This window comes from Papilio xuthus, unplaced genomic scaffold, assembly GCF_000836235.2.
Source record: "Papilio xuthus unplaced genomic scaffold, Pxut_1.1 DF824888.1, whole genome shotgun sequence".
NCBI lineage: Eukaryota > Metazoa > Arthropoda > Insecta > Lepidoptera > Papilionidae > Papilio > Papilio xuthus.
This window is the reverse complement of record NW_013533761.1, coordinates 1,261,547-1,289,402: the sequence shown is the minus strand read 5'-3', so window position 1 is coordinate 1,289,402 and position 27,856 is coordinate 1,261,547. Positions and strand designations below refer to the sequence as shown.

At 32.8% G+C, this 27,856-nt stretch overlaps 2 protein-coding genes across 6 annotated transcripts in view; one reads left to right on the top strand and one right to left on the bottom strand.

Annotated features, from left to right (window-relative positions):
* The window catches only part of nemy (cytochrome b561 family member no extended memory), a 53,343-nt gene extending 35,279 nt beyond the window's left edge, over positions 1–18,064 (top strand). For 3 of the 5 annotated variants that reach the window (XM_013325196.1, XM_013325199.1, XM_013325198.1), the window contains 4 exons: positions 12,907–13,142; positions 13,480–13,682; positions 13,921–14,090; positions 14,557–15,413. In XM_013325196.1, the coding sequence (XP_013180650.1) occupies positions 12,907–13,142; positions 13,480–13,682; positions 13,921–14,090; positions 14,557–14,716 (769 nt within the window). In that variant the 3' untranslated portion in view covers positions 14,717–15,413. 5 annotated transcript variants of the gene reach the window in all.
* Positions 18,065–22,752: 4,688 nt separating this feature from the next.
* LOC106126973 (NCK-interacting protein with SH3 domain) overlaps positions 22,753–27,856 on the bottom strand; it is a 6,178-nt gene continuing 1,074 nt past the window's right edge. The window contains exons 2-9 of the mRNA XM_013324883.1: positions 27,529–27,854; positions 27,185–27,393; positions 26,786–27,019; positions 25,874–25,996; positions 24,956–25,139; positions 24,555–24,776; positions 24,064–24,236; positions 22,753–23,594 (exon numbers count right to left, since the gene is read on the bottom strand). Of these exons, the coding sequence (XP_013180337.1) occupies positions 23,385–23,594; positions 24,064–24,236; positions 24,555–24,776; positions 24,956–25,139; positions 25,874–25,996; positions 26,786–27,019; positions 27,185–27,393; positions 27,529–27,854 (1,681 nt within the window). The 3' untranslated portion in view covers positions 22,753–23,384. The remainder of the gene's footprint in view (positions 23,595–24,063; positions 24,237–24,554; positions 24,777–24,955; positions 25,140–25,873; positions 25,997–26,785; positions 27,020–27,184; positions 27,394–27,528; positions 27,855–27,856) is intronic.

Below are 27,856 nucleotides of genomic sequence, written 5' to 3'. Positions count from 1 at the left end.
AAGTACTAACTTAACTTCTCTTTTATACGTTCGCTAAATAATCCTAGATTATTTAAGTGTTTTACAACGAGCACTTGGAAGTATTAGAATTACTTTACCTATGCCTTATTGGGATCAGAGAACGCATTACTTCTGTGTAATCAGCTAACAATAACTCTTGCCAGATTACAACACAAGTTGTTACTTATATAATTATTATAGCTGCAGCCTTGTGGTTGTACTCTTATAAAAAAGGTGCCACATTTTGATACAATTACCGCAAACAATTGTTTAGTATTACTATATGTATATATTATTTATGTTCTAAACCTTGGCCAGACAATTTAGAGAACGAAGCGGTATTCGCCAGATTTTACAATTCGCCTGTGACATACGATACACAATTCAATCTGAGTTTAGATACGATGTAACCAATATGTAGATATGAATATAAAACAGCAAAATCCTCGCAATACAAACAGATTGAAATTTGATTATTTTCCCCAGTGTACTTGCGGTTTTTTTAATACAATATCGAGATTGGTCTGGGATTAAATATTTATTCGACCATAACAAGTATTATTTTCTCTCTGTTTTTCATTTTACTGTGTAGCTATTGTAATGAGTTTTGAGAATGCTTTGTATTAAAACAAATCATGATAAAATGATGTCTATTATCTCATCCGAGATAATCAGAGATGGCAATCGTTTTAAGTTCAGATCAGCCTAGTTACGTGTCAAATGTAGTCATCGGATTTTCATTTTTGTTTCTCTATTCTCAGTTTTATACTCGGCAATATTTTTCCAACCCTTGTTGTCATAGCATGGTTATCAATATTTCTGCAAGCTTTATTAAATTTGTTGTAATATATTACAATCCTTGTTTTTATTTTACGTTTTTTCATTTAAAAATACATGGTACACATAGTACCAATAGTACTGTACTGTACCAATATTTTTTTTTTTAGAAATCGACCCAAAATTTCTATGCAAATTTTCACAAAAAGGATAAACACAAAGTAAAGCCCGCATTACACAACATGATATAGTCCTCATTTATTTACCGACATACAGTTACATTTTATAATGTTATCTTTATAGCTCGGAGATTGTTACTCAGAGTTAATTAAACATTGAATCTTTCTAGGAAATTAAGTAAACTAATAAACAAATGACTAATTAGCAGTCAACCTCTTTTTACTCAGAATACAAGACAATATTTTATGAGTATTAGCAAAACAGTAAAGAGAATAATTGTGGATGGCTGTAAAATGTACAGTAAGGTCAAAGAAAGTAATGATGGATTTTCAAAGGGGATAAGTAGCAAGAGAGTGACTTCAAACATGATGACCCAGATCTAGAAGCCTAGTACAAGCTATGATATGAGCCAATCCTAGGTAGAGAAAGGTCATTACAAGGACATTAATGCACGAGCATCGCCGTGATTGGAGCAAAAATATTTGCTTAATAAATTTTTATATAAGATTTTTAATAGATATTTTAATTAATGTTCGTACGTTATTATTTGTAAAGCTTCATAATCGGCTTTAGTTCAAACGTGCTGGTAGTTATTGATAGTTCAATGTCTGTAATCGTTTGGTGAGCACGAATCACGGAGAAAGCCGCACTTGTGTAAAGCGCTGTCAGGGTCACACTAGCTCTTGCTCATATCCTATTAAATGCTATTAATAATTGTCATAGGGTCAGTGTCCATTGCCAACGCTTTGTAAGCTTCGCGTTTTCCAATATTATGGTACAATGTGGCTCTAGCACGAATATTTGCGACAAGAACCATCGTGTCGTCATCGATAACATTTGAATTAAAAATTGTGCAGGTTTCCAATCGGGCGTAAAGTATACAAAATACTAATATTATAAATGCGAATGTTTAGATGGACGGATGGATGGAAGTTTGTTACAAGGTATCTCCAGAACGGTTTCATGGATATCGCTAATATTTGACTGAAATCTATAGCCTGGAACAATTAAGTTTTGTTGCTTTAATTCCGTGCGGACGGAGTCGCTAGTTTTAACGAAATTGACGATGATGATAAGATGGCGATTGATACTATTATTCGTGCTAGGTCCACTGAAGTCATGTTCGTTTGTTTAACAAGTCAACAAAGTGTTCTTTTGCTTATCATTTCTCTTTTCTTTTTACGACCTTCGTTTGTATTTTGCTAAACATCTAAACGTATATGCATAATCTGGTAAAGATGTCCAAAAAAAGAGAATTTGCAAAAATTATTATGAGATTAGGATTTTGTTTTGATTTCAGTTTTTTTTCCTTTTTGGCTCAGCGTAAACTATTGTCCTTTGTGTTTATCACATAAACTTATGAGCTAGAAAATAATACGCGATTTATTGTTCCTGACACAGATAACAAAATGTAAGTCACTTCGCAAACAACACAAGGACGTGATACATTATCTTTGTCATCTTAAAAATATTTTTATCTTCATGATGCCCGCAAATTCAGTACACTTGAACGGCCTTGTTATCTCGTCATGTAACTGTGGAAGTTTCGGAACTGTTTGATATATTTTGATTGATCGCTTAGTTAAGTTGTATAACAATGACATAAGCGAATGATTTTGCTTAACTTTTCAATATAATCGATAACGAAGAGCAATAGTTTTACGAAGAGTCCGCTAGATGGAGTAACGGATTATTGTTATAAATTTTTTGACACATTGACTAATGACTTAATTGATGAAAATTTTGCTTACGTAGTATATTTTAACATTTTTATATGTTAACGTCACCGTCCTTATTGCCTTTCATTATGTTCAAATAAACTAAGCATTGTTTAGGAATGTCTTCTCAGAAGCGACACTGAATAACAAGCGATGGCCCTACTACGAGACTTGAATACACACTCGAAAGGATTCTTTATAACGGTTGTGATAATAGCCTTAGTAGGAACGGCTTGTTTGATTGTAAAAGAGATTCCTAGTAGATTTTTTAACTGATTTTTAAATTCAATCTTTTAAATTAAGTAATTTTTCATACATTAATATTAATCGTAATGATTTCTCGACTATTAATACACATACCATGGAAATAGTAGTATCGTTTTAATCAAGTAAGAAAGGTTTGTGTTGCTTTTTTTTAAAAAGTTAAAAACATGCGTAATTTCTTTACGCATGTTTTTAACTTGCGTAAAAAAATTATATTCCTAGTAAATAATGCTAGTATAGTAAATAACCTAAATAATATTCGTAGAAAAATAATCGTGATATAAGTAGGTGATATGCGACATGTCGACGTTGGCTCACGCTAAACGACCCATTGTGTGCGTATGTATTTACAATCTGCTTTGCTGAATACACAACAAATTTTCACCGTCTCGCTAATAAATTCCGTTATGGATCTATTTTAAGGACGTTCTATATAGTGTACTTTTGTAAGTACGTAAAGCGTCAAGTTATTTCTTATCAGAAAAATTAGAAACATTTCGCGTGAATTTGACAGTATTTTGTTTTCGTCTTTTATTAATAGCACAATTGTATTTAAACGTGTAAATACATTAAGTAGTCTAAAAAATATTCTCATTAAAATATTACCTATGTAGTTTTTCATCAACTTTGGTTCATATCGATAATATTCGATAAGCTAAATCACATATAATGTACCTTTTTATATATAATAATATTATATATGTGCTTATTTTGGTCCCACTTGAAGCTAAAGAAAGTCTTAAATGACGAGTCATTTGATCAACAGAATTTAATTAAAAGAAAAAAGCTAAGAGAGCAATTGACAATTATCTTAAGTTCAAAGTTTAAACAATGTCTATTATTAGGACGGTTGGTATAAGTCATAGCTTAAAGACATCGATTAAAAAAAAATTATTCCACTTTATATAAATGTATAAACTTTACGCATTATTGAAAAATTGCCTTTAACTATGCCTCTCGGTGATGTGCCCAATAAATGATAAAAAGTGGCCCACTGACCGCCCACTAACGGTACCTTTAACTACGTACATTATTCCACATCAGAGCCGACTCAGAACACGTTCTATTAGATATCTTGCTTGTTTTAAATCAAATATTAAAATTCATGTATATTTTAATAAACTAATCTTACACAGTGTTTTGTTTATAAGAAATTTTTACTCTTTTCGATACATCCTGTACCTAAAGCATGCCGTTTTTACCCAAGATATTACTTAATATTGTTAACATGACTTGTTCCTCCGTTAGGTTGAACATGAAGTCTTAAATGTAAAAACTCATATTTACATATATTTTCTGTTTTAAACCTATGATTTGTTCCTTTAAATTCTTCAATTCGAACATTTGAACAGCTAATACTAATTAACTTTTGTGTGTACAACACTTTTAGACTCATTTCAACTCAACAGAGTCTAAAAATATTCGCTTGTAATTAATGTTGTCAGTAAAACTTATCTCAGAGACTTCGGCTGAATGTATCCTTGGTTTCGTATAAAATTTATAATTGCCAATAGTATTTTGTGTCGAAATGGTGACGTTGTTTAAGAGTTGGTTTATTTTCTACTTACAGGCCAAAAACGTTAGTGTAGGCCTACAATAAATTATTTTTACAATCGGTCAAAAAATTAGAGAAGAACATCACACTTAAATTGTTAAATGGCGAAATTGTACGTTAATATAACATCATGTACACGAAAGAAAATTCGTCGAAACCTTTCAAAAGTAAAGTACTAAGTAGGAAAATTTTATAACTCTGAGTTCGTCATAACTCGTGTTACGAAGGGTTTCCGCAATTAAGTTAAAAAAACCTCCTTAGAAAATATTCAAATTAACTATAATATATTATGCAAAAATATATTTTTACTTGCTGTGTGTTACCAGAACGACATAAGATAGATGTCTTGTTATGAAGTTGAATACGGGAGGAATTTTCTGAACTTCCTTGTTTTTCATATGGAAATAAGTAGGAAATATTTTATGAAAAGTTTTTGATACCGTCCATATCGAAGTGTAAGCGAAGTGAACGAAGCGCACATTTAATTCGGCCGTCTCTCCGCTGAGTCTGCAATTAATATCATTTATCGGCTCATTGGCGGCGCGTGGCTTAATCAAGAAGCCTTACAAAGCGTTGCAAAACGTCTGACGTTAACTCTTTTCTTTGCTGGTACTGCGATTAAGAAGTAAATTACAAAATATATGTAAACTTTTACTGTGCTAGTTAACGTACTCAAATATTAGAATATATACGAGTAATAAATTACATACCCAATACTATTTTTCTTCTTCTTCGTCGGTGGCTCAGTGGTCAAGCCCTTGACTTGCAATTTGCAGGTCCTGGGTTCGAATCCCGCCATGTACCAATGTGTTTTTTCGATTTCCGATTTACATATGTACATTTATCCGACGTTCTTACGGTGAAGGAAAACATCGTGATGCAACCTGCACATATCTGAGAAGAAATTCAAAGATATGTGTGAAGTCAACCAACCCGCACTTGGCCAGCGTGGTTGACTATGGCCTAATCACCCTCAACTTAGGGTAGGCTCCGTGCCCCTCGGTGGGGACGTATAGTGAGCTGATGATGATGACTATTTTTCTTCTAGAATTATATTATATATTATATTGTTACAAAACGGTTATCGTTTAAAAACATTTTGTCGCGATTACAAAATGTAACCGTGAGTTACCACTGCTTAAAAGTTTGTATTAAAACATGTTGCCATCCTATTCTTAGATAAATATAGAGATGAGACAGAGAGAGACAACAGTATGTTTTTTACAGCTGTTTCTGCAGTGAAAACTGGCCTTAAAGATTATCTGGTTGACCGCAGTGTATTCAGAGTGCTCACCGTCGCTTGAAACTGTGACGTTTTGTAATAATAATTGCAGTGTAGTTTTTGTAGAGCACTTCCTCATTAAGAAGAACGGATGCGCTACGCTCCGCAGTTCTTGTGACAAGCGCCCTCGTTATGGCATCACCTCACCGCTCTTTAAGAAAAACGTCGAAGCTCACCTTTATTGTAAACTAGCTATCGCCTGAGACTTCATCAGCGCGATTTAAAAAAACATAATTAGTAGCTAATGTGTTCTTCTATACTATGTTCTATATGTATGCCAAATTTAATTGAGATCCATTCTGCTATTCTGGAGATACCTTCAAACAAACAAACAAATATCCATCTAAACATTCACATATATAATATTAGTAAGATAGTCTTACAATATAGAAAATAACAACAAATGATGCGGTTATATTTAATCATCGAATTTTCAGACGTTACTAAATATTTTAAAATTAAGTATTATAATATTTTAATTGGTCTATAATACTCTTATACTTATTTTTCGATAAAAAAATTGTTGTTGTTTTGTTTAAAATATCTCCTAAAACTAAGTTAGAATTGTATAAAATATAATTAAACAACTCCAACCAAATAAAATGTTAGAAACAGTTATCGATAAATTTTGAATAATTATACAAAAACAGTTATTTCTAAAACTATAAAGAAAGTCAATTAATATTCATTGTTAATATTTATTATACAATAAAATTTTAGTACTAGACATAGTGGAGATAACATGTTTGTGAAGAAGTGAGTTTCGCGATGCAAAACCCTTGGAAATTTCAAAAGATAGAAATCTTAGCATGTCGTAAAGAAGGGTCCGCTTTCATGTTCAAATTGCTTTCTAAGGAAAGACATCCGACCAGTTTTAATGTCACTATACGTACGAGAGGATGCTTTTATATTCAATCTTTCACATGGACGTAGGTAGACCTAGAAAAATAAAAACAATATAAATAAAAGACACAAGGACTTTAAGCAACTACTCTTATTTGTAATACGTTAAACTATATTACCTGTTCTTACTATACCTAACTAATATTTAAAATACGAATGTTTAGATTTATGAATGGATGTTTGAAGGTATCTCCGAAATGGCTAGATATAGAACATTGTTTGAAAGAACACATAAGCTACTTATTAAGTTTGTTTTTAATTTCATGCGGACGGAGCCGCGGGCGACATATTTTCATATGACTCTTAATGTTTTTTGAATATCTTTCATTTGAACACCTAAGATTAACGGACCACCCAACAATTTATTTAACTGGGTAAATTCAATACAACAAACAAATGCATGTAATAGATCATAAACACGTGGAAGTCGAGTCGTAAACACTATCTCTAAAAATAAACTCCCCTTCAATAGACAAACGTGTATTTTATCGTTAAAAACAATACCCAAGTCACGTATTACGTGCTACAATTTCGACGAACATGTAGGTATTTTGTTAAGCGATAGAAAAAACTATGTCAAAATAAGTAACCGTAAAAAAAGTAGAGCATTGACCTCTGTGTTAAAGAAATCTAATATTGCTAAATCGTGATTGAAAGTATTTGTTTGTGGTATTTAGTAGCGACATGCAAAATATATGTAAGTTGTTAACAATAGGTACAACACGCGGTACTTAACATGTGGCCACATTAGGACATTTACCACATTTTTATGTGTCCCTCAATGCAGTCTTTAGTCTTATCCCGGTTGGAGCATCTCATTTATTATTTTAATGTCATATTTCGTCATAGATTATCAAAGCACCATTCCCGGTGTCCGAGGGTTCGTCGACCTTATATGAACTTTAAATTTCATGTAATACACTATTAAAAGGAGATATGAGGGAGAGCCAAGCTCTTGTGTGAAGTTTTAGTGTCAAAGAACAATAATTATATTTAAGGGTCGTTAAAGAAATAATGAAATTATGTTTTATGATTTAGTAACACATTTTTATAGGTCTGTATATTTTACAAGGAGAGGTACAGATTTTTTAATTAAACAAATGACTGGACTTTGTAGTACACGTTTCTTTGACATTTATTCTTATCCTGATAAGGAATACAGATGTCGCTGACTACCGTTGCCCCTTATATGGTCACCTTCTTAGTACTTGTAATTGAAACCTTCTCTATTAGTAACTGTAAATTGTTAGTTAACTGTTAAAAGACAGCTAACTGACAAATTAAATGTGAAAAATATTTATATAACTATATAATTTTTGATTGAAAAATTATCCCAGCTCTTATACTCGTAGTCTTAAAAGCAAAGAACAAGGTGAGGGTAAAGTAATAAAGGCGATTTTGATTTATCTAAAACATATCTTGTCTTCTGAAGTCCAGCCAATAAACGTTACATTAAGAATTTGAACAAAGTAAAGAAAGAAAGAAAGAAGAAAAGTATTTACTTTACTATAATTAAAAGCCGTACGTAATTTTATCAACAGATTATTTACAATTAAAAATTTAGTCAATATTTAATGTTATTTCTGAACAGGAGTTGACTTTTATTAAACTAATTGACTCGTTTTTTCTACGTTCTTAATGAATAAAACTTTCCAACTTGCTGTACAATTCCGTTTTATATCAAATGCTTGTTAAAACAAAACGATACTTGTTTTTATTGCAGCAGAGGCCAAAGTTAGAGGAACTTTAGCTCCTAAAAAGTCCTCAGACGATTGACACGGCAATTACTGCGCTCCGAGTGCTCAAAGTGCAGGAGTTTTGTTAACTTCCCCAATGAATGTATAGTTAATTTTACGGTACTGCTACAAAGTTATATAACATTTACTTGAAATGATTTTAAAGGTAACTGAGTTAAGTTAAAGTGAAGAAATGTCTTGTATTCTGTTAATCGTTTTTCAATACTGTTAGATAAAGTTGTTTTTGCATCTTTTATTTAATCAATTAATCTTTAATTTTATTGAGTTTATTGTTCGTTATTTTATGCATCTCTTTTCGATTAATGTATAATTTTGGATGATAACTCCACTGTTTTCTCAAATCTGACACATTTCTAAAGAAAGTTTTATATAATTTTGCATAACTGTTTTAATTTTTCATTGATAATAGATTTTATTTAGCAAACACAATAATAATTTGTATTGAACTCTACTTAAATTCCTTGATTAAATTACAATTAAAAGTGGAATATAAAACATTTGCATCCTCACCGTTTTAGTAACGACCTGTAACAAAATTTTAACGATTCCTAAAATTAAAATTAGATCGAATCAACTTCGAACATCTTTTAAATCTGTTACATTTATATAGGTCGTTAATTACCGAGATGTGGTCTGTTCGTATCCCATGTAGGCCAGGAGTAGCACGACCGACCCTCTCCCCGCTTTCGCCCTCCCCCTTCGTCTTTGGACCCTGCGCTGTACTCTGCCACGTTTCTCCGATCCGGGCCATTGCACGATTCATCCGAAGTAGTTTCACTAGAATACACGATCGTCCGTCGCTGTCGTCTCGTTACGTTAGAAAACTTTTATCGACTCTCCCGTTCAACGGTGTCAGACATGAAATTCTTTTCTTTTTTTTACTTTTGCTTTACAATACATGCGATTTTTTAATCCAGTGAAAGTGATGCCATGTCAGACTTTTACATGTTCATATTGGTTAAGATTTTGAAATGATGAAACATGTAAACTTAGTCGTTATTAAAAATATATGATATGTTGTATCGTTTTAATTTAGATATTAAATTTAATTAATAAACATTGATTTCATCAGGGGTTTGAAAACAAAACGTTCTTTTTAATTAAGTTTTCATTTGAAAAGATAAAAAACTAAGTTTATTTCGCTATGATTTCAATCCACAGTCGTTAGGGAATTAATTATCTTATACCTGTTGCAAATCCGTTTCAAATCTGCGAGTTTGCAGGCACACGTTTGCTCAACGCTTTAGCCAGAATTGGAGAACCGTAAGCCGTAATAGCTTTAACATACCTTTGTCCACTTTCCCCACTGACCTATCACGAGTCACTTTGCAATTGCAGTGGCCATACAAAACTGATTAGCTATTTATCCAGTGATTCTCTAACACCTTGGTATTTATATTATTAAACGGGAAATGCTCCCTATTGCTAGCTTTGTACTATAACTATTTATTACCTGCGGCTTTGCACGCTTAGTCGTTAAAATAAGTTTTGTGAAATTGATAGGTTTCCAGTGTCTGTACACTCGTTCCTGTTTCCTATAATAATGGATTTAATTTCGATACGATTCATCGTTTTTTAGGTTTTAAAATAACCAGAAAAAACAACCTTTCGCTATTATGTTATCCCTGAGTTTCTGAGTTTGAAATCTGCGTTTATAATGTATCGTCATCTCTGTCATTATCTTTGGCGAAACTGAGATAACAATATGTTTTAAAAGGATATTTTGGTCTCAGAAACTGACGGTAATAATGGGTGGTTGTCACTTAACTACGCAACTGATATTTACAATTATTTTACGATTAGAAAGCTTTATTAATCAGAAATAATAAACATTACTTTCTTATACACCTGTAGTCTACGCATCGCATAAACAAACCTAAACAAAAACTTTAAACTAAAATAAGTAGTTGGTTTAATCTTTAGTGATAGGTTTTCAATTTAATTACTTGCATTCAACAACTTAACATTTCTTAATTGCGACCTTCACTTTAAAATGTAAAGATAAAATGTCTATTTGAATAAGATAGTGTACCGGTTTGGAGCATTCGATGAAGCGAACAAAATGCGTTGTACAACTGAACGTTTTTTACTATACGATTGAGAAAGACGCAAGCTACGCTTCCTCTATTGGACTTTCACCGAGTCAAAGCGCCATTGACATACATCGCATTGTTTTACACTTTGTCTTACACACGTACACATTTACATTTGAACAATAAAAATAACAAATTTTTTTCGCTGTCTTATTATAGATACTGGTTGATTCTGTTGACTGATACACATATTTTTTTAAATTCCTTTCAATAGGAATAACTTGTGTTGATTTTTGCCTAATCTTATTAACATTATATAATGCGAATTTTTGAATGGATAGATAGATTTTAGTAGGTATCTTCAGAACTTGATCACGCTGAAACTTGGCATCAGTAGCCTGTGTTCTTAAAAGTTATGTTAACTTTGAAGAACACAAGCTACTAAGTTTTACTTTAAAGTCGAGCGGACGACGTCGCATGCGACAACTAGTGCATAAATAAATACATGGTCGGGAAAGGTCCAGACTATTTTTACTAAATATAACATTATAGAAAACGTTGGTATATCGTATATTTTAAAAATACCGTCGCAGGAAGGTCTTATTTATAATTATTTTAAAGGTCGCTTGCCGTTCTGTGTTCAATGTAGTGATTTTTAGAATTTTAATTTCATCTCATGTTCAGTTTTTAATTAAAATATGTTCAATTTAACCTTGAGTTTGCGCAATTTATAATTGCTTACAGGCATTACTTTTTTATTCGATTCAAGACCGTAAACGTCGTGATTTCGTGACGAGATAAAACCACTAATCTTGTTTCACATTGTTGATTAACAAAGCATCTGCAATTCTTCAAATGTTCAGTTGTTGGATTCGATAAATATTAAGCAAGGTAAGTTTTGTACAGTTGAAAAATATGTTTTTCTTTAAAGAAATTATTATTATGAACCACACACCTTACGTTATACCTTTAACAAGATCAATTGTTAAATAAGCTGTAAGTAAAATTGATTTTATGGAAATGCTCACAAATCTGTCATGTCAACATATTTAATCCAATAAAGGGTATTATATCATCAACTCAATTAGGGTTGCTGTTAAAAACCTAGTTGTTATTGTGGTTAAGGATTGTTTTTAGTATAGAATGATAATTCATAGGAAATAAAGTTTCACAAAAAAATTCTTCTAAGGCAGTCTTTCCCAAAGTTGACGATAACGCGTGGCGCTGCAGGTTTCCCGTTGCGGGTTATAGTAAAAGTTTCGTTTAGAATTCTCCGTTAATATACAAATATAGGTCACAATAATTAATTAATTTCATATGATGTTATAGTGGTTTTTAAACATGTGAAAATATGCGCGCTAAAAAATATTTATTTTCAAAGTGGGCAGTAGACAAAATAAATTTGGGATCCACTGCTCTAAGTTATAGATTCTCTACGTAAAATTTTTGTTTTGTGTCGATAACTCGATATAGAGTAAAAACATTATGATATTTGATAGTTAGGGATTACACATCATTTATTTCAGAATAATAAGAGTATTTTAAAAGGTTCATTCATTCGTAAATAATTTAAACAGAGAATACAAACGCTTGAATGTCAAAATGTACAAAACATTCGGCTTCAAGGGTTGATGACAAATCGCATTTAGGTAACCACTGACAATAAATTTTCCGCTACAATTACTTAATACTACAATAAGTAATTATTAAGTTAACGTATCATTACTTTCTCTAATTAAATATAAATGCTTTTCACACGGAGCGCATATTATAGAGTAGTTAAAAGTCGCCTTTCTCACTTCGCGTCTGTCGCCCTGTGAGCATCCGGCGCTGCCGTCTCAATAATCTCACGCTACTTGACACCCTTGTGCGGTCTGGACGGGCTCATTACATCGCAACATGAGCTTACGTCTACACACACAGAAGCTAGCATGTAGGGAACTAAATGTGTGTGGCGACTCACATACGGCATGCATACGCGTGCTTTTGTCATGTTGGACAACTGTCGAAGCTGCGGTTATCCGGTTCGTAGATTTCGACAAATTGCCTTCGACAGTGTCACGGAAGGCGAGTTCTTTTGAGGCATTGTGTAAACGTGATTACAGGGTACAAAAGCAATTCAACAAGCACCCTAAAGGTTCTCTACTGTAATGTTAAAATTATATTATTATTAAATCGTAATCCTTGGGCTCATTACGATTAACGTAAGTTTGCACAGAGAACTTATCAACGTCTTAATAGACCATCTTATTATAACTATGGATTACTTACTTACTTATTATTGCAATGAAATGTACCGTGTTACTGCGAGCTAGTAATTGCTACACGTATTGTGATTGTTTTGCGCTACGCAGCAATACATTTAGCAGATCTGGACACACCCTTAGAAAAACCTTATGTTATTATTAGAGTATAATGTATGTGTATATTGTTTCAGTCAACGCAGCCGCTCATATGACTCTGACGAGAACGAGCGGGGCGCATGCGAATGGTGCGAGTATGCGCTGGTCATCACGCTCGCCACCATTCTGCTCATCGGCGTTTCCGCCCTCACCGTCTTCTGGGTCTTCTTCTACCGAGAGGGCTACGCCTGGGCCGATGACATCCCGGAGAAGCAGTTCAACCTTCATCCCACCTTGATGGTTGCCGGCTTCATCACTTTTAGCGGTTTCTGTAAGTAACAGCTTAATAATAATTTATAACTGTTCCAGTTCATAGTATTTAGTTGACGAAATTGATAGTTTTAATGCATAAACAATCCACAAAGTGTCTCTCAACAATAATGAAAGTTAAAAAACATTGTCCAGAATGCCATAGCATAGCCATGATTAAGATTTCTTTCAACAAAATGTTGTCTATAAAATGAAACAATTAAGCTAAGAAGAAAGAGTCTTATTCTGTAGTCTTTCTCTTGATTCTGGGGTCTGGGGTCTCGTGTACTAAGAACCTGTAAGATGTGTTAAAACTGACATATTCATAAGTTAACGTATTATTAATTGTATGTTCGCAGCGGTGCTGTTGTACCGCATCTGTCGCTGCTTCCGGCGCATCTACGTGAAGTTGCTGCACGCAATTTTCCACGCGCTCGCTTTCCCCTGCATCGTGATAGGCTTCCTCGCTGTCCTCGACTACCACAACAAGAAGGGAATCAACAACTTCTACTCTCTGCACAGCTGGATCGGCCTCGTCGCCATGGGACTGTTTGGACTTCAGGTAAGACAGAAAAAAATATCGAAAACAACCGCAAGATTTAAAAAAATAGCCCAGTTTTATGTTACTTATAATTATATATAATTTAATTTTTAGGAATTTTATCTCAGAATTTGCGATTCTTTTGGATTGCGTTGCTCAATTGTAAAGTAACTTTATTATGTTGTTAAAATTATTGGTTTATTATCATTTATTAAATACAACATTTATCTTAAACTGAAGGTGCCCAATGTGTTTCCAGTATGCAGTCGGCTTCTTCAGTTTCCTTTTGCTGTTGATCTGCAACAAGGGCACCGCCGGCTTCCGCGCCTCTCTAGTGCCGGTCCACGCTGCCTTCGGTGTCCTTACCTTTGTCCTCGGCGTCGCTGCTTGCCTCACCGGTTTAACTGAAAAGGCAATCTTCACCCTTGGGTATGTACACACCGCGAATTTATTTAAAAGCATTAGGCTTAGTATTAGAGTTTATAGTCCATTAATATCATTCCGTATTGCATCATATGAATGTTGAATGGGAATGTTTTGCATGTTCATTTTTCTGCAAATTATGTTTAGTTGTGTCATAACAAGAACTTCGGAATTTAATTAGATGGCTTTTTATGTTTCTTTTTGACAAATATCGACTTCTTTTGTTCACTTGTTTCAACATTATCGCAGACACAGTTAAGGTTAATGAACTAGAATCCAATTGTTACAATATTTCGCTCTTTCATTTGTGACCCGCATATTTAAAAATTTGTCGATGAAATTTATTTGTTCTTTGAACCTAAACTATCTATAACCTTTTTTATGTGTTGCCACATTTTTAATTTGTCATTTTCACCTTATACATGTGTTGTCTGTCATTGTGCGTGTTGCTTGAATGTGTGCGTATCCACAGCGCGGAGAGGTACAGTGGGCTGCCAGACGAAGGAGTCATCATCAATGCAATCGGAGTTGCCTCAATCGCCATCCTAGCAGTGGTCATGTACATTCTATCGAGGGACAAGTTCCGAACAGCAGCATCCCGCGAACACATAAGAGCTTCAGTAGACCTTTAGAACCATAGACTGACCATACTAAGACCATAGACAGACTATAGTCGCCATGTTGCCAGAATCAGTTGCGCACGAACATCATAATTCATACAGATTACATACAAGTGTCAATTTTACTAAGATCTTTCAGCGTGTTGCTATTTTTAAATAGTAATTTAATTATACATCGCTGATTAGTATTAGTAGTTTTGTTTTTACGTTAAGTTTATACGATAATCAAAATCTTGCAATTGCAAAACAACTTTTAATATTTTAATTTTACCTATAAATTCAAAGTAGCTTGGTACCTGACTGAAGTATAGAGCACATGTTATTTCAAAGTGTAGTTTCATTACGTATTCGTAAGAAGACAGTTAAATTAAGTTTTACTTTGTATTGTCAATATTTTCGAATACATATTTAGGTTATTTAACTTTTTACTTTATTAGGTTCTAGAAAGAACATTATTAAAACTTTGACAGTCAAGAGATATTTTATGAATGATAAGAATGTGTACAGAAAACTGAAAATAAAAGATATAATGAAGGAGGCTCATTAAAGGTTTGGTCTGTATCAGACCAAATCAGACCGTACATTTAATATATTTAAGGTGAAAAATTACATGAAAGAAAATAATTTAAGGCCATACATTCCATTATAGGAATAATATCTAAGATAAATATGTTTTGTTACATAAAAATAAAGTAATATTTAGTTATAATTTGACTTTTACTTTTTAATTAATTTCATATGCACGCATTTAACTGCATGTAGTTAAGACTACATTTACCTGCATGTATACTTGCTTTTTGTATATAATTATTTTTGTGTGTTTCCAGCTATTTATTACTTGTATCATTACATTACAAAAAACGTTATATAAATGCATATACAGGATATATAGGTTGTCCGAGAAAGACCTGTATAATGTACCACAGATTCCTTGGTCGAAAAACGCCGATTTGAGCAAACTTGTGTTGTTTTAACGCATTGTAAGTTGGGTCAAATAGGCATATTTTTGACCAAAGAATCAATAGTAATCCGTTGCACACGTTTTCCTGAACATCCTGTATATTCTGTAATATTTTTATCTGGGTGACGATATTGAGATTTGAAGCCAAGGGTATGTGTTATTCATTAACTAGGCCATCAGTTGTTTTGTCTCAAATATTTAATTACCCTAACAGACATTTCGACTGGCTTGATAAAACTGAGTTTGTTAAAGTCAATATTTAAATTAGTTATCTGTGACATGAATTGGTAATTTACTCAATTTCATTCTTAATTCACAGTTAATATAATATTTACTAAAACATTTTAAATGGTTTTGGTAGTTAATTATTTGGAAATACTAATATTTTAATCGCTTTATAAGTAAACATTGTTGAAATGATTCAGTTATATCTAAGCTTTTTAGCGCAGTTATAAACAAGGAGCTTATAATTGTATGGTCCCTTTAATTGCCAAATCGATTCATCTGCAAATAAATTGGCGTTAAAAAGTATGTAATCATTAAATTCAAATTATTGAAGATAACAAATACATTTTAATTTTAATTAATACACCTTAGTAAAGTAATTAAAGAGAGTTAATCAATTTGGCAATAGAAATAACTGTAAACAACTTGTAAATATTTAATTTTGGGGCATGCGGTGTACAGGAGCGACACGTACGCATCGATGTCGCAAGAGGCGATTGTGATAAACGCCATCGGCATGTCTGTGGTGGCGGTGGCTGTTCTGGTGCTGTACACCGTACGCGGCACTGGCGGCTACCGGCTGCGACCTGCAGCGCAACATCCCAGCTAAGCGTCCAGTCGCCTCACAACCGCAACACCGACGACCGATTAACGACTTTTTATTTGCATACATTCGAATTTCATACAATAGACTTCAAGTCAAGAGTGGTCAATATCTAGGCTTTCACCCTAATAGGGTGAATAAATTTATGCCAATCTTAGTTGCAGTGAATGTGTAGACTATATTGTATTCATGAGTAAAACAGCGAGCAATATTTATGGTTACATATCCATTAAAATTGAAAAAAAAATCGCACAACTTAAACACTGAATCAACTTGGTGTGTACAAATATTGTTTATGGCTTAAACATAGAGCCACTATTTTAATGAATTAGATATCTGGATCTCCCTAAGGCTATTTTCTCTACATTGTGGTGTTTAGGTCTATAGTAACTCTTGATTTGAAGTCTATTGTATGCTAAAATATTAAACGACTGTCTATACAAACAAAATGTTTGTTAACAAAATACTATGTTAATTTATGAATGTAAAATTGAAATACAATTGTTATATTTGAAAGTTCTATTTATATCCCATATTTTTTTGTGGATTCTCACTAATAATTTAGTTAATATTATGTTTTAATTCTAAACAATCAATATATTAAAAGTTAAAGCATTTAAAGATAACCAGTGTTATGGTTGCAACAATCAATGAATTTTGTACTATGCGTATTTGATAAAAATAGCAATTTTATTTGGCTAATACATCGAACAGAAATACAGTTCGGAAGATATAGTTTTCTTTTTAATATATGAACCGCGGTTGTGTGATAATTGAAAAGTTTTTTTTTAAATTATAATTACTGTGAGTTGAATCCGTCTAGCTAAATTATTGAGATTGGCATTATTCAATAATTTCTAAATTAAAACTTTTTCAGCACAATAATATATTTCTTAAATAATTTGTATCTAAAATGGTGTTGCCAGTTTTAAATGTTTATGAAAATTAAATTCAGCTAAAATTTATATTACATTTCGAGTCCATTCCAGTCATTGTTCCGTGATTGAAATTAAACGACATTGAATAGTTATCAAGAGTTGAGGAACAGAAAAATCTGGGAGAGGGACGTGCAACGATAAAATTAAACGTCATTAAATTGATATCCATTAAAGAATTCAGTTATCTTGAATATCTTCAAGTTTAAATTATACTCGAACAGAAAAATTCAGTTGCCGTGCGTATATGTAGGCACTGGTTTTTTGATGTCGACTAATGTAGTTTTCACTAATTAAGATATTTTAGAGTTAATTTGTATATAAATTTAGTTTAATGTGCGAGTGTTTGATAGATGTAGTTTGTGATTGATTTGTAGTAGACAACATTTGAATGTTTAACAATTACATATTGTATTTTAGACAATGTAAGTATTTGGCAATTGCCACACATTGCCATATGTTCATTATATTGTTGCCACATATTGTTCATATGAATTCATATGAACACTGTCACAACAGAGAAACACGAAACGAACATCGATAAAAATGCAATCGTGTTATAAAAGTGGTTTCTTATATTACGCTAATATTAATAAATAAAAACTAATTTTATAGATTTATTCGCCTTTAATTAATTAATTTAATTCTGATTTGAGTTAATATTAAAGGCGATAAATTTAAAATAAGTTTTTTTTTCAATTTTTAAATATAATCTGTATGTGTTCATGACAGTTGCCAAATTTGATAATAGTGATGTGGTAACATTTGTTATAATCAATTATTACTGTGTATTGGAGACACGTGTAGCATGTTTATCTAAAATAGGATAATACTCAATGTATTTATACGAGGGTACCTTTATATTATTTCCTTGTGTGATAAATTGAGTAATTTTTCTATTTATTATAATATAAATTGACTTTTGATTCCATTTTACAAAAGAAAATGCATTCCGAATAACTTACCCGTGGGCTTGTGACGAAGTTTTTGAACATATACAATCCATCTAAGACTGTATTAGGACGTAGCTCTAAATGTGGACTTACGACAGACCATAGTTTACAAACTTTTGTATCCCAATTGTTGATCCCTATCGGATATCGGGGCCAACTTACCATATACCAATTTGTACAACTGTCAAATAGTTCGCAGCTCATATGAAATTGGAATAGCAATTGACGTCATAATTTTATGCACCAAGAGATTTATTCCTGTACCTGTGTACTTTTAAGATATTTTGAAAGCATTGTACCCAGTGTAATATATGCATAGGATTATGAACGATAACAGACATTATTGTGTAATCATTTTTCGAAATTCGTTAATCAAGCAATTGAAATATAATTTCGCTATCATAGTTGAGTTGTTTAACAGTTGTATTGGTTATTATGAATTTTATCACTGTTTTACATTTTGAAATATTTATAGGTACAATCATAATGGTACATTAAAATACATGTATGAAATAAGTTGTTTCATTTTTTTTCCTTACCACATTTCCCATTTAATTATTAAAAACATATTACATAGATTTAAAGGAAACTCGGATAATAATGAAATATAGCTTTATTTTCGTAAATCACAACTATAATAAGACAATTTCTATATTTTAATAATTCAGACAATTCGAGCAATATAAACTATCATATTAATTGAAAAAACGTGCAACATTATTGATTTATTAATATAAAGTTTTGACTGGATACAATATTTAAGATGTACATTTAGAGGGGAGGCAAAACGGATATTTTGGGATTTACTCAAACAGTTAAATATAAATAATCTCTACATTGAACTCTCCGTAAATATCAATGCTTTTAACAAAGCCGGTCAGAATACAACCAAAAAAATCGTTTATTATAAATCCGCACGAGATAGTAAATAAATCGAGACAGGGTGACTTGCTCAGTTGCAAAGTTTCTCCCTTATGTTTAACTGCCATGCTTGAGTGAATCCAAAAATCAAAAACAAAAATCCAAGCTACCCCTCTCCTTCTAATAACATTAACTTTTGCAACGTTCTTCTATAGCTATATTAAAAATATGCTTGCTTTTAAAATATAATACGACTTATTACAAGATAAACCAGTTGTTTTTTTTATATCATAAGGTGGCAAACGAGCTAGCGGTCACCTGAAATCGCTGAAATAGCGAAGTGACCGTTGCCCATAGACATACGCAATTGCATATGCGTTGCCTACATTTACTCGACGGAGGAGAGGATGCATAGTAATAAAATATTTTCCCTTTCCATGCATCCTCTCATCCGGAAAGTCCACTTCCACTTCCCATCCTTTCCTTATAAGAAAAAGGATAGGAAGGGAAATTAGGCCTCCGGGACGCACACTTATCAGACGAAACGCGGAATTGCTTACACTTCACGCCTAGCTGTCTGTTTAATGTGTTTGCAATAAATGGCATAGACTAAAACTTAAAAAAAAGTATACAAAGAGATCAAGGTTCAAAGAAATATCAATTCCATACTTGGAACTAAAATCATGTGATCAAAACCTAACAAAAACTAGAAACAATTGCATTGAACGAATATTATATTGTTAACAATTCCATACAATATGTCTATGACTCATCAGTCTGCGAAATTTATTTACGGTTTTTATTAATAATATTTTTAACTGTCATTAATTAAGGTCAATCCTATTGAAATACGCCGGAAAAATTAATAACATGATACCTGAAAGCGACGACGTCACAACTAGTAGATAAATTTGGCTTTCAATTTGAGCATATTTTTTTGTAATTTATTTAATTCTGGAAATATGAAATACGATCCTTATTTATCAATTACTATATAATAAAAAAACCCACGTTAAAATTTACACAGACCTAATTACCGTGAGTTTCTGAGACCAAAAACGCCTTAAAAACATACCGTTATCTCCGTCTTGTCAAAGATAATCACAGGGATGATATATGTGTACGGAGAGTTAGGTCTCAGAAACCCACGGTTAGTGCTACTTAAAGTGTTTAATAAGAATTTTAAGTCAAAACATTATTAAAATGTTTGAATTATAATACCACATACTAAAATTATTATGGAACACGTTAGCTGCCATGTCGGACTATATGTCCGACAAACTAATGTTTCAATCAGGCCGTGTCGGGCTATGTGTCCGACAAGACATACTTCCATCCAACACCTCGCTGTAGCTTGTCGGATGCTTTTTAATGGAATTGTTGTATACAGCGTGACCTGCAAGGCCCCATAATGCTTATAAACAGCGGGTCTATTTTTTTAGTTTTTCGAAAAATCATTCTGGCAGCTAACGTGTTAAATATATAAATATTATTTATAATATATAGTATTGTAAGCTACAAGACAACTGTATAATATGATTTTAAGAATCTGCAAACACTTCAACATTGTATTAATAAGAATTATTTTATTTATTAAAACTTTAAGTGCAATAACATTGATAATAAATCTACAATTTATTCATTCCATTTTTTATATTAAAATAGCAAATTTGCATAAATAAATAATTGCTATGATGTATGCATATCATTGAAAATATTCTTAAAATATATAAAAACCTTTTAAGAATTATATCTAAAATAAAACTACAATATAATCTAGTTTCTTGTAGACTAGTAAAATATGACACTAAGTACTTAACCCCTTTAAGATACGTATTGTGAAGTTAAATTTTTCATATAAGAAATGGTGTTCAAAAACCATATCTCGTTTTAGTGTAAGTCCCAATTAATCGTAGGTTTCTAAGCCCATAATCCCCTATTTAAAACATATTGTTATCTTTGTCCTGTCAAATATAATGACAATAAAAAATAGAACAAGTCAATAATCTTAGAAAATGCAGAATTTTTAATATGATAAATGCATTTGGGCATATGCCTTAAAATTACAAATGTGCATTTTACAAGCTGTATATGCAGAGATAATGGTAGAAATAATCCAGAAAAAGATATATAATGATATTATTCATAAGATAATATAGGCCAAAATTATTTTTGTGCCTGATTAAAGCGCTATATAATTGACTATTCAATATACTATTAACATAATAGAACTTCTATGGAACATTTTTCTGTTCGAAACTAATATTTTTTATCATTCCCTAGTTATTCATTCACTCATTCACGAGTTTACAGTTCTCATTCAATTTGTATTGAATTGGAAAATTATTTTTATCTTTGGTGAACATAGGACTAAATTAAATAAAAAATTACTCCAAAATACTGAAACAATTTAAAAATTAAAAACTTAAGAGTTACTGTTAACTTTAAGGTATTATAAAGTAACATACATTTTTAACATATTTTTTTTAGTTACCAGTGTCATCACAAAATATTTAAATAGTTAATTTAAAATTAATTTATTTGAGTATTAAAAACTTGTACTAAGTTATCATAGGCCCATTTTACATAATTACGAGTATGTACTTTGAAGTTGCATGTAAATAAACGCATATCTAATACATATGTTTTAAAAATATAAAATTTCAAGCGATTGGATAAATTGTGCATGCAATAAGTAAATATTTTTTGTTCTATTTATATCAATTCTATATATTATATTATTTAAGAATAACTTTTGAGATGTATAAATATATCGTAATAAAGAAAGGAATGTGGATATATGAAAAAAGTTTATAGTGTTGAATAAATTCATTATTTGTTCGTTATTTAAAATAGAATATAATTTTTGTCTATTAATGTTTTATAAAGTTTTTATACACCTTGGTATAGTTATTTAAATATCAGTATTTTTCCATGTATTTTCGACATTATTAATAAGAATCATTTGGCGCGAATGACGTGCTTTCGTTACAAAGTCCAGTGTCAAAATGAATAATGTCGTGTCACAAACGTCGACATTTTAGTAAGGCTAGTGTTGAGTCAATACACTGGCTCATTTTAGGATTTTCTTCCAAACAGTATATGTATTTTTTAAGTTTGATATATATCAAATAGTTTAAAATAAGATTTTTATATTATAAAATGCGATGAAAAAATTTAATTTTGTTTGATATAGGCCTAAAAATTATTTAATACTAACGATTTAATATTTTTTTAGCATATAATATAATGATATTAATACATTAATATGCTGAAATGACAATATTAAGACACAGCCAAGTTAAACTTTACCAACATACGAAAAATATTATATATTTATTAAGAATATTAATATTTTAACTTTAAAAATACTGATTTTTTTTTCTTCTAAGACAGAGCAGTAACATGAGTACATTTTGATTTTTTTCATATTATTTGTAAACATTTTTGTGGGCTTTTTAATTTGTAGAAATTAAGTATCCACTTAACAAATAATACATTTGCCGTATCTCGTAACTATTAATGATAAAATATTTTTTTAGTTTATTTTCCAATAAAATTTAAGTTTATAAACCTAGTTTAAGTGCCATCGATTTGCAAAGAGTTAATAATAATTTTTTTTTCAATAATAATTATACCTACTTTAATGACTGGGTTTTTAATTGCATTGCGGTGGGTGTCATTTTAAACCGTGGGTGGTCATTGCCAAAACGTAAGAAATGGTGGACAAAAATATATTTTTAAGAACGTTTGAGAAATGTAAACTGAAGGTAAGATATTTAGGCCTCCCTGACAACTAAGATAAGACTAATAATAATAGTAGTCACCGTTTTAGTACATTTCTCTTTAGTGTTTAGTCCAACTTGAGAATCTCATAATTTCCATAATTTTTTGTGAAAGTCATGTATTTTCATCTATCGATGTCGAATCACTAAGATATAATTTAATAGACCAATATGAGATTAAGCAATAATTAGATATAATCTTACAACTGTTTAGAAATCCAATAACTATCCTTGCTGAATAACCAGCATAACCAGCGTAATATGGTTAGTTATTTTGTAACGGTTGGAAATGACCTTGAACTGGTGAAAACATTAACATTGCATAAAATGATATTTACCATAGTATTGAAGTTTGTCTATGGCAGGAAGAAGTGCGGGAACTCGTTGTAGATGGCGCGCACGGCGGCGTGGTCGCGTCGCGCGGCGGGGGCGGCGGGGGCGGCGGGCGCGTCCTCGCACAGAATGCGCGCGAAGCAACGCAGCAGATCATCGCGCCGGTGTCTATGCGCGCCGTACTCCGTGTTGCGCACGATACCCTGCACCACGCGCAGGTACTCCCAACGTCGCTGGAATATATACTCATCTTGAGACCAGTTTACACTGATCCAGTCCAGCTGGAAGATCCAGCGACGGACTACTATAGGAATAATTAATTCCACACTGTGATAACTGCAGTACATTGCAGTGTCGATTTATTTATTTTTACAGTTAAAAACTAGCACTGGATTAGATCACTGGAATTGGATAAACTTGGCACTAACATAGCAGAGTCGCTGCGCAGAAGACGGAGCGAGCGTATTGATGTGTTTAAACCATTATAAAATAGAGTAAAAGTTCCCCACGGACAGGTACTTTATCCCTTCCCTCTTTTCCCTTATTAATACAGTCAGTCTAATACAGTCAAACCTAGATGATGGAGAGTTTAGGGGTCGAGATGCGATTCTCGCTAATGTAGATTTCTCACTAACCGTTCCCGCTAATAGAGAATTTATCAATGTTCGACTGTATCTAGTTTTCAGTATTTTTATAACTTACATTGTCTCCAGGAGAGAGGTCAGCGAGCTGTCGTACGATGATGTCGATGGCGACTTTCACGTCGTTTGTGTAGAAGTGCTCAGCAGTCTTCTTGCGACTGAAGAGGTCGATGACCAACTTGAGGACAGAATGTGGTGGTGCTGGCTCGTGGTCGAATATATGCACCGGGTCCTCTGCCATCGAAGGAATAATTTTAATTACAGAAGACGATGAATACATTGGTTTAAACCAACGATTAAGGTCGGTCACTATAATTATCTTTAAAAAATACAATATCTATATCTACATATAAAAGTCGTTTTAGTTAGTTATTTATAACGTAAGAATAAACCAATTTGGCTGAAAATTGGATATGGTTTGTTTTTAAATCTCGTTTCTTTTTTTAATTCCACGCGGATAGAGTCGCGGCTAGATGCTAGATACGTCTTATTACTGCAAATTAAATTAATTATGTGTTGAATGTAAATTCAAAGAAAGTATTAAGAACATACCTTCGCGATTTAACAATAAGAGTACTTTCTCGCAGAATGTCTTCGCATTATCTTGAGTTTCGAGCGCGTCCAGCAGAAGGTTCTCATGGGGATTGTCGAACTGCAGATTGTAGGCGAGGAGAAGAGTAAGGAAGAGATCCGGGATCTGCTCGTCTACATCCGTCTCCGGGGGGTTCTCGATCAGCTCTAGCAGGAATTGAGCAAATTCCACACCCAGTTGTTCTGTTAAAAAACACCAAATTAAAAAAAAACTCAAACTAGCTAAAGTCTAGTCTTATCTAGCTTATTTTGTCCAACAGACTAGTCTAACCTAACCTATCAAGTCCTCCTAGATATAGATGAGATTTCTAGCAATGAAATAAAAAAACTTTTCTGTTCGCAAAATTATACAGCATTGTTACCGAAGTGTGTGACGGGCAGTTTGTCTGCCATAGAGAGTAGCATAGAGAGGAGCAGGGCGGAGTGTGAGAGGCGGCTGAGCGCGCGCGGGTTGTCGCGCATGTCCCGCGCCAGCTCCGCCGGCAGCGCGGACAGCGCCAGTGTCGCCAGTGCAGTGCGTTCCAGTCCGCACATCACACCGAATGCCTAACCAATATATACATACACATTAACTAGCGGACCCGACAGACGTTGTCCTGTCTACACGTCTTTAATTTGAATAAATTAATATGAAGTTAATATTTAATGAAAATTGTGAATCTAAACCATTCCCAGATCTCCTTGAACACACACAAAAAATTTCATCAAAATCGGTCCAGTCGTTTGAGAGAAGTTCAGTGACATACACACAAGAAGAATTCACAGAAGAATTATATATATAAAGATATGCACAACTTTTAAAGTCTCGAGCTTAATCCATTGTCCTAAACTCATGATAGTGAGCTACGTTGTAATTTTTGGAGTTATCCAACATGATTATCTATATAGAAAATTTCAAAGCACTGAATAGAAGATTTTAGTAACTGTCGTCCGCGACTCTGTCCGCGCGGAATTAAACAAAAATCAATAAGTTACCTATGTGTTCTTCCAGACTATATTTTATATGTATTCCAAATCTCACAGAGCTCTGTTCAGCCATTCTGGAGATACGACACAACAAACATCTAACCTGCCATCCATCTAAACATTCGCATTTATAATATTAGTAAGATGACCAGTTGTCACCCACAAATTAATTTGTCATGTGACATTGTTTAGGATAAACTTTTTTATAACCCTATATTATTTAGTTGATCTTTGAACCTACAAAACGCTGTTTGAGATGAAACAATGAATTGGGTGAACTATAATTAGGTGATCTAATATAAAATATTTCTTACCTGAAGTAAAAGCTGTCGCAGTGGCCAACGAGTTTCCATCTGGTAGTACTGCACCAAGGTAGTCACATACGCATACCGGTGGCTGCTTAGCACGTGCTGGGAGATATTTATATCAGCATTCGACTGTAACACAAAAGATTAATTTACAAAGCTATTGTATAAAAACAATATTTTATTTGTCAAAACATAAATTAACATGTCAATTAATACAAAATTGGTATACTCTAGTTATAATCCGTTTGATTTCAACAACTAGATTCACACACGTTGTGATCCTTCTTGAGCTGTGTTTCCCAAACTTATTTTGTCTACTGCCCACTTTGAGAATAAATATTTTTTTACGCCCCCATATTTTCACATATTTAAAAACCACTATAACTTAAATTAAATTAATTAATTAATGTGACCTATATAAGTATATTAACGGAGAATTCTAAACGAAACTTTTATTATAACCCGCAATTTGAGACCTGCAGCGCCCACTAGGGGGCGTTATCGCCCACTTTGGGAAAGACTGTTCTTGAGGGTAAACAATCATGACATGGTGACTGTCACAATGCTTCTTTGTACACAAGGAAAGAAACTCTTCGAAAATAATATTTATCTTCGCATGTCTAGTATCACGTAGCGTGAGCATCTTACACACAACGTTAACTCGTCGAAGCGCGTCAATACACAGAACAAACACGAATTTACAAAATTTTCACCATCTTAAAAATCTGCATGATGCAACCTGCACATATCTGAGAAGAAATTCAAAGACATGTGTGAAGTCAACCAATCCGTACTGGGCCAGCGTGGTTGACTATGGCCTAGTCGCCCGTAAGTTAGGGTAGGCTCCGAGCCCCTCAGTGGGGACGTATAGTGAGTTGATGATGATTGTAAGCTTAAACACACAATTTAATACCTTACCATAACAGATATAAGTTCCAATAATTGTGTCTGTATGTCATGTGCATCGTCATGTAGAGCCCAGCCTCTTTGTTGGGCATCATTAGCGGCTTTAGAGAGGGCATTAAGCGCTGTCATCATTCGTAAAGCGTCTGGTGCAGCATCAATAGCATTCTTAGGACATGTTATGTTGCTGTTAGCTTCACGAAGTAATGCATCAATAATAGATCTTGCAGCGCCACCGGGAAGGAACTCCTGTTGAAAATACAAATGTAAAAATGTCTTTATGAATAACAAGAACAGATATTTTTAGTGTGATAGTATAAGTATCACCAACTGTTGCATAAATAAACTGGTTGGTTAAATTTAAAAACAATGAAATATGTAGATTTAAGAATAAATAGATTCACTAAAACTCACCCTTAATGATATAAGCACAGTTTCTACTGCAACTTTAGACATCTCATGACTCAATTGAGTTTCCTTACGTACTGCTTGTACAATTTCATAAATAGCATTTGGCTTAATGCTTTCGCTACTGTCCTGACTGTCATCCTGGTTGTCAGTGTCCGACGACAGCTGATTTGAAGTCTTTGGCACATTGTTTTTTTTCCGATCCTCCTCTACTTCTGAAATAATTGTAAATGATTTCTCTTTTCTCTTAATGGATTCACAAATATGAGCAATTTTTCTGTTAAATTATTTTTAGATGTATTAAAATATTTGAAATGAAAATAAGTGAATAAAGGAAAACCTTACTGTACCTTGTAATGTTTTGTCTATGGACTTTATTGGAGATTGTGGTGCATCATATTCTTCAGATACATGTTGTTGAGACACAACAGGCCTCAAGTCGAATGATGGAGACACACCATTAGGAGGAGTTGAATCATCCCAGCGTGGAGGTGGTTTAGGTGCTGGGGGCTTTTTAGATGCCGGTTTAACTAATAATTGAATTTGCTTCTTCTTTTCATTCAATCTAGCTAATGTCTCTTGTTTCTGTGATGATATTGTATGATTTTCATTAAGACTTTTAATGCAATCATTTAAGAACGCCAAAAAAAACTCTGGCTCTGCCTGTAACCAATAATT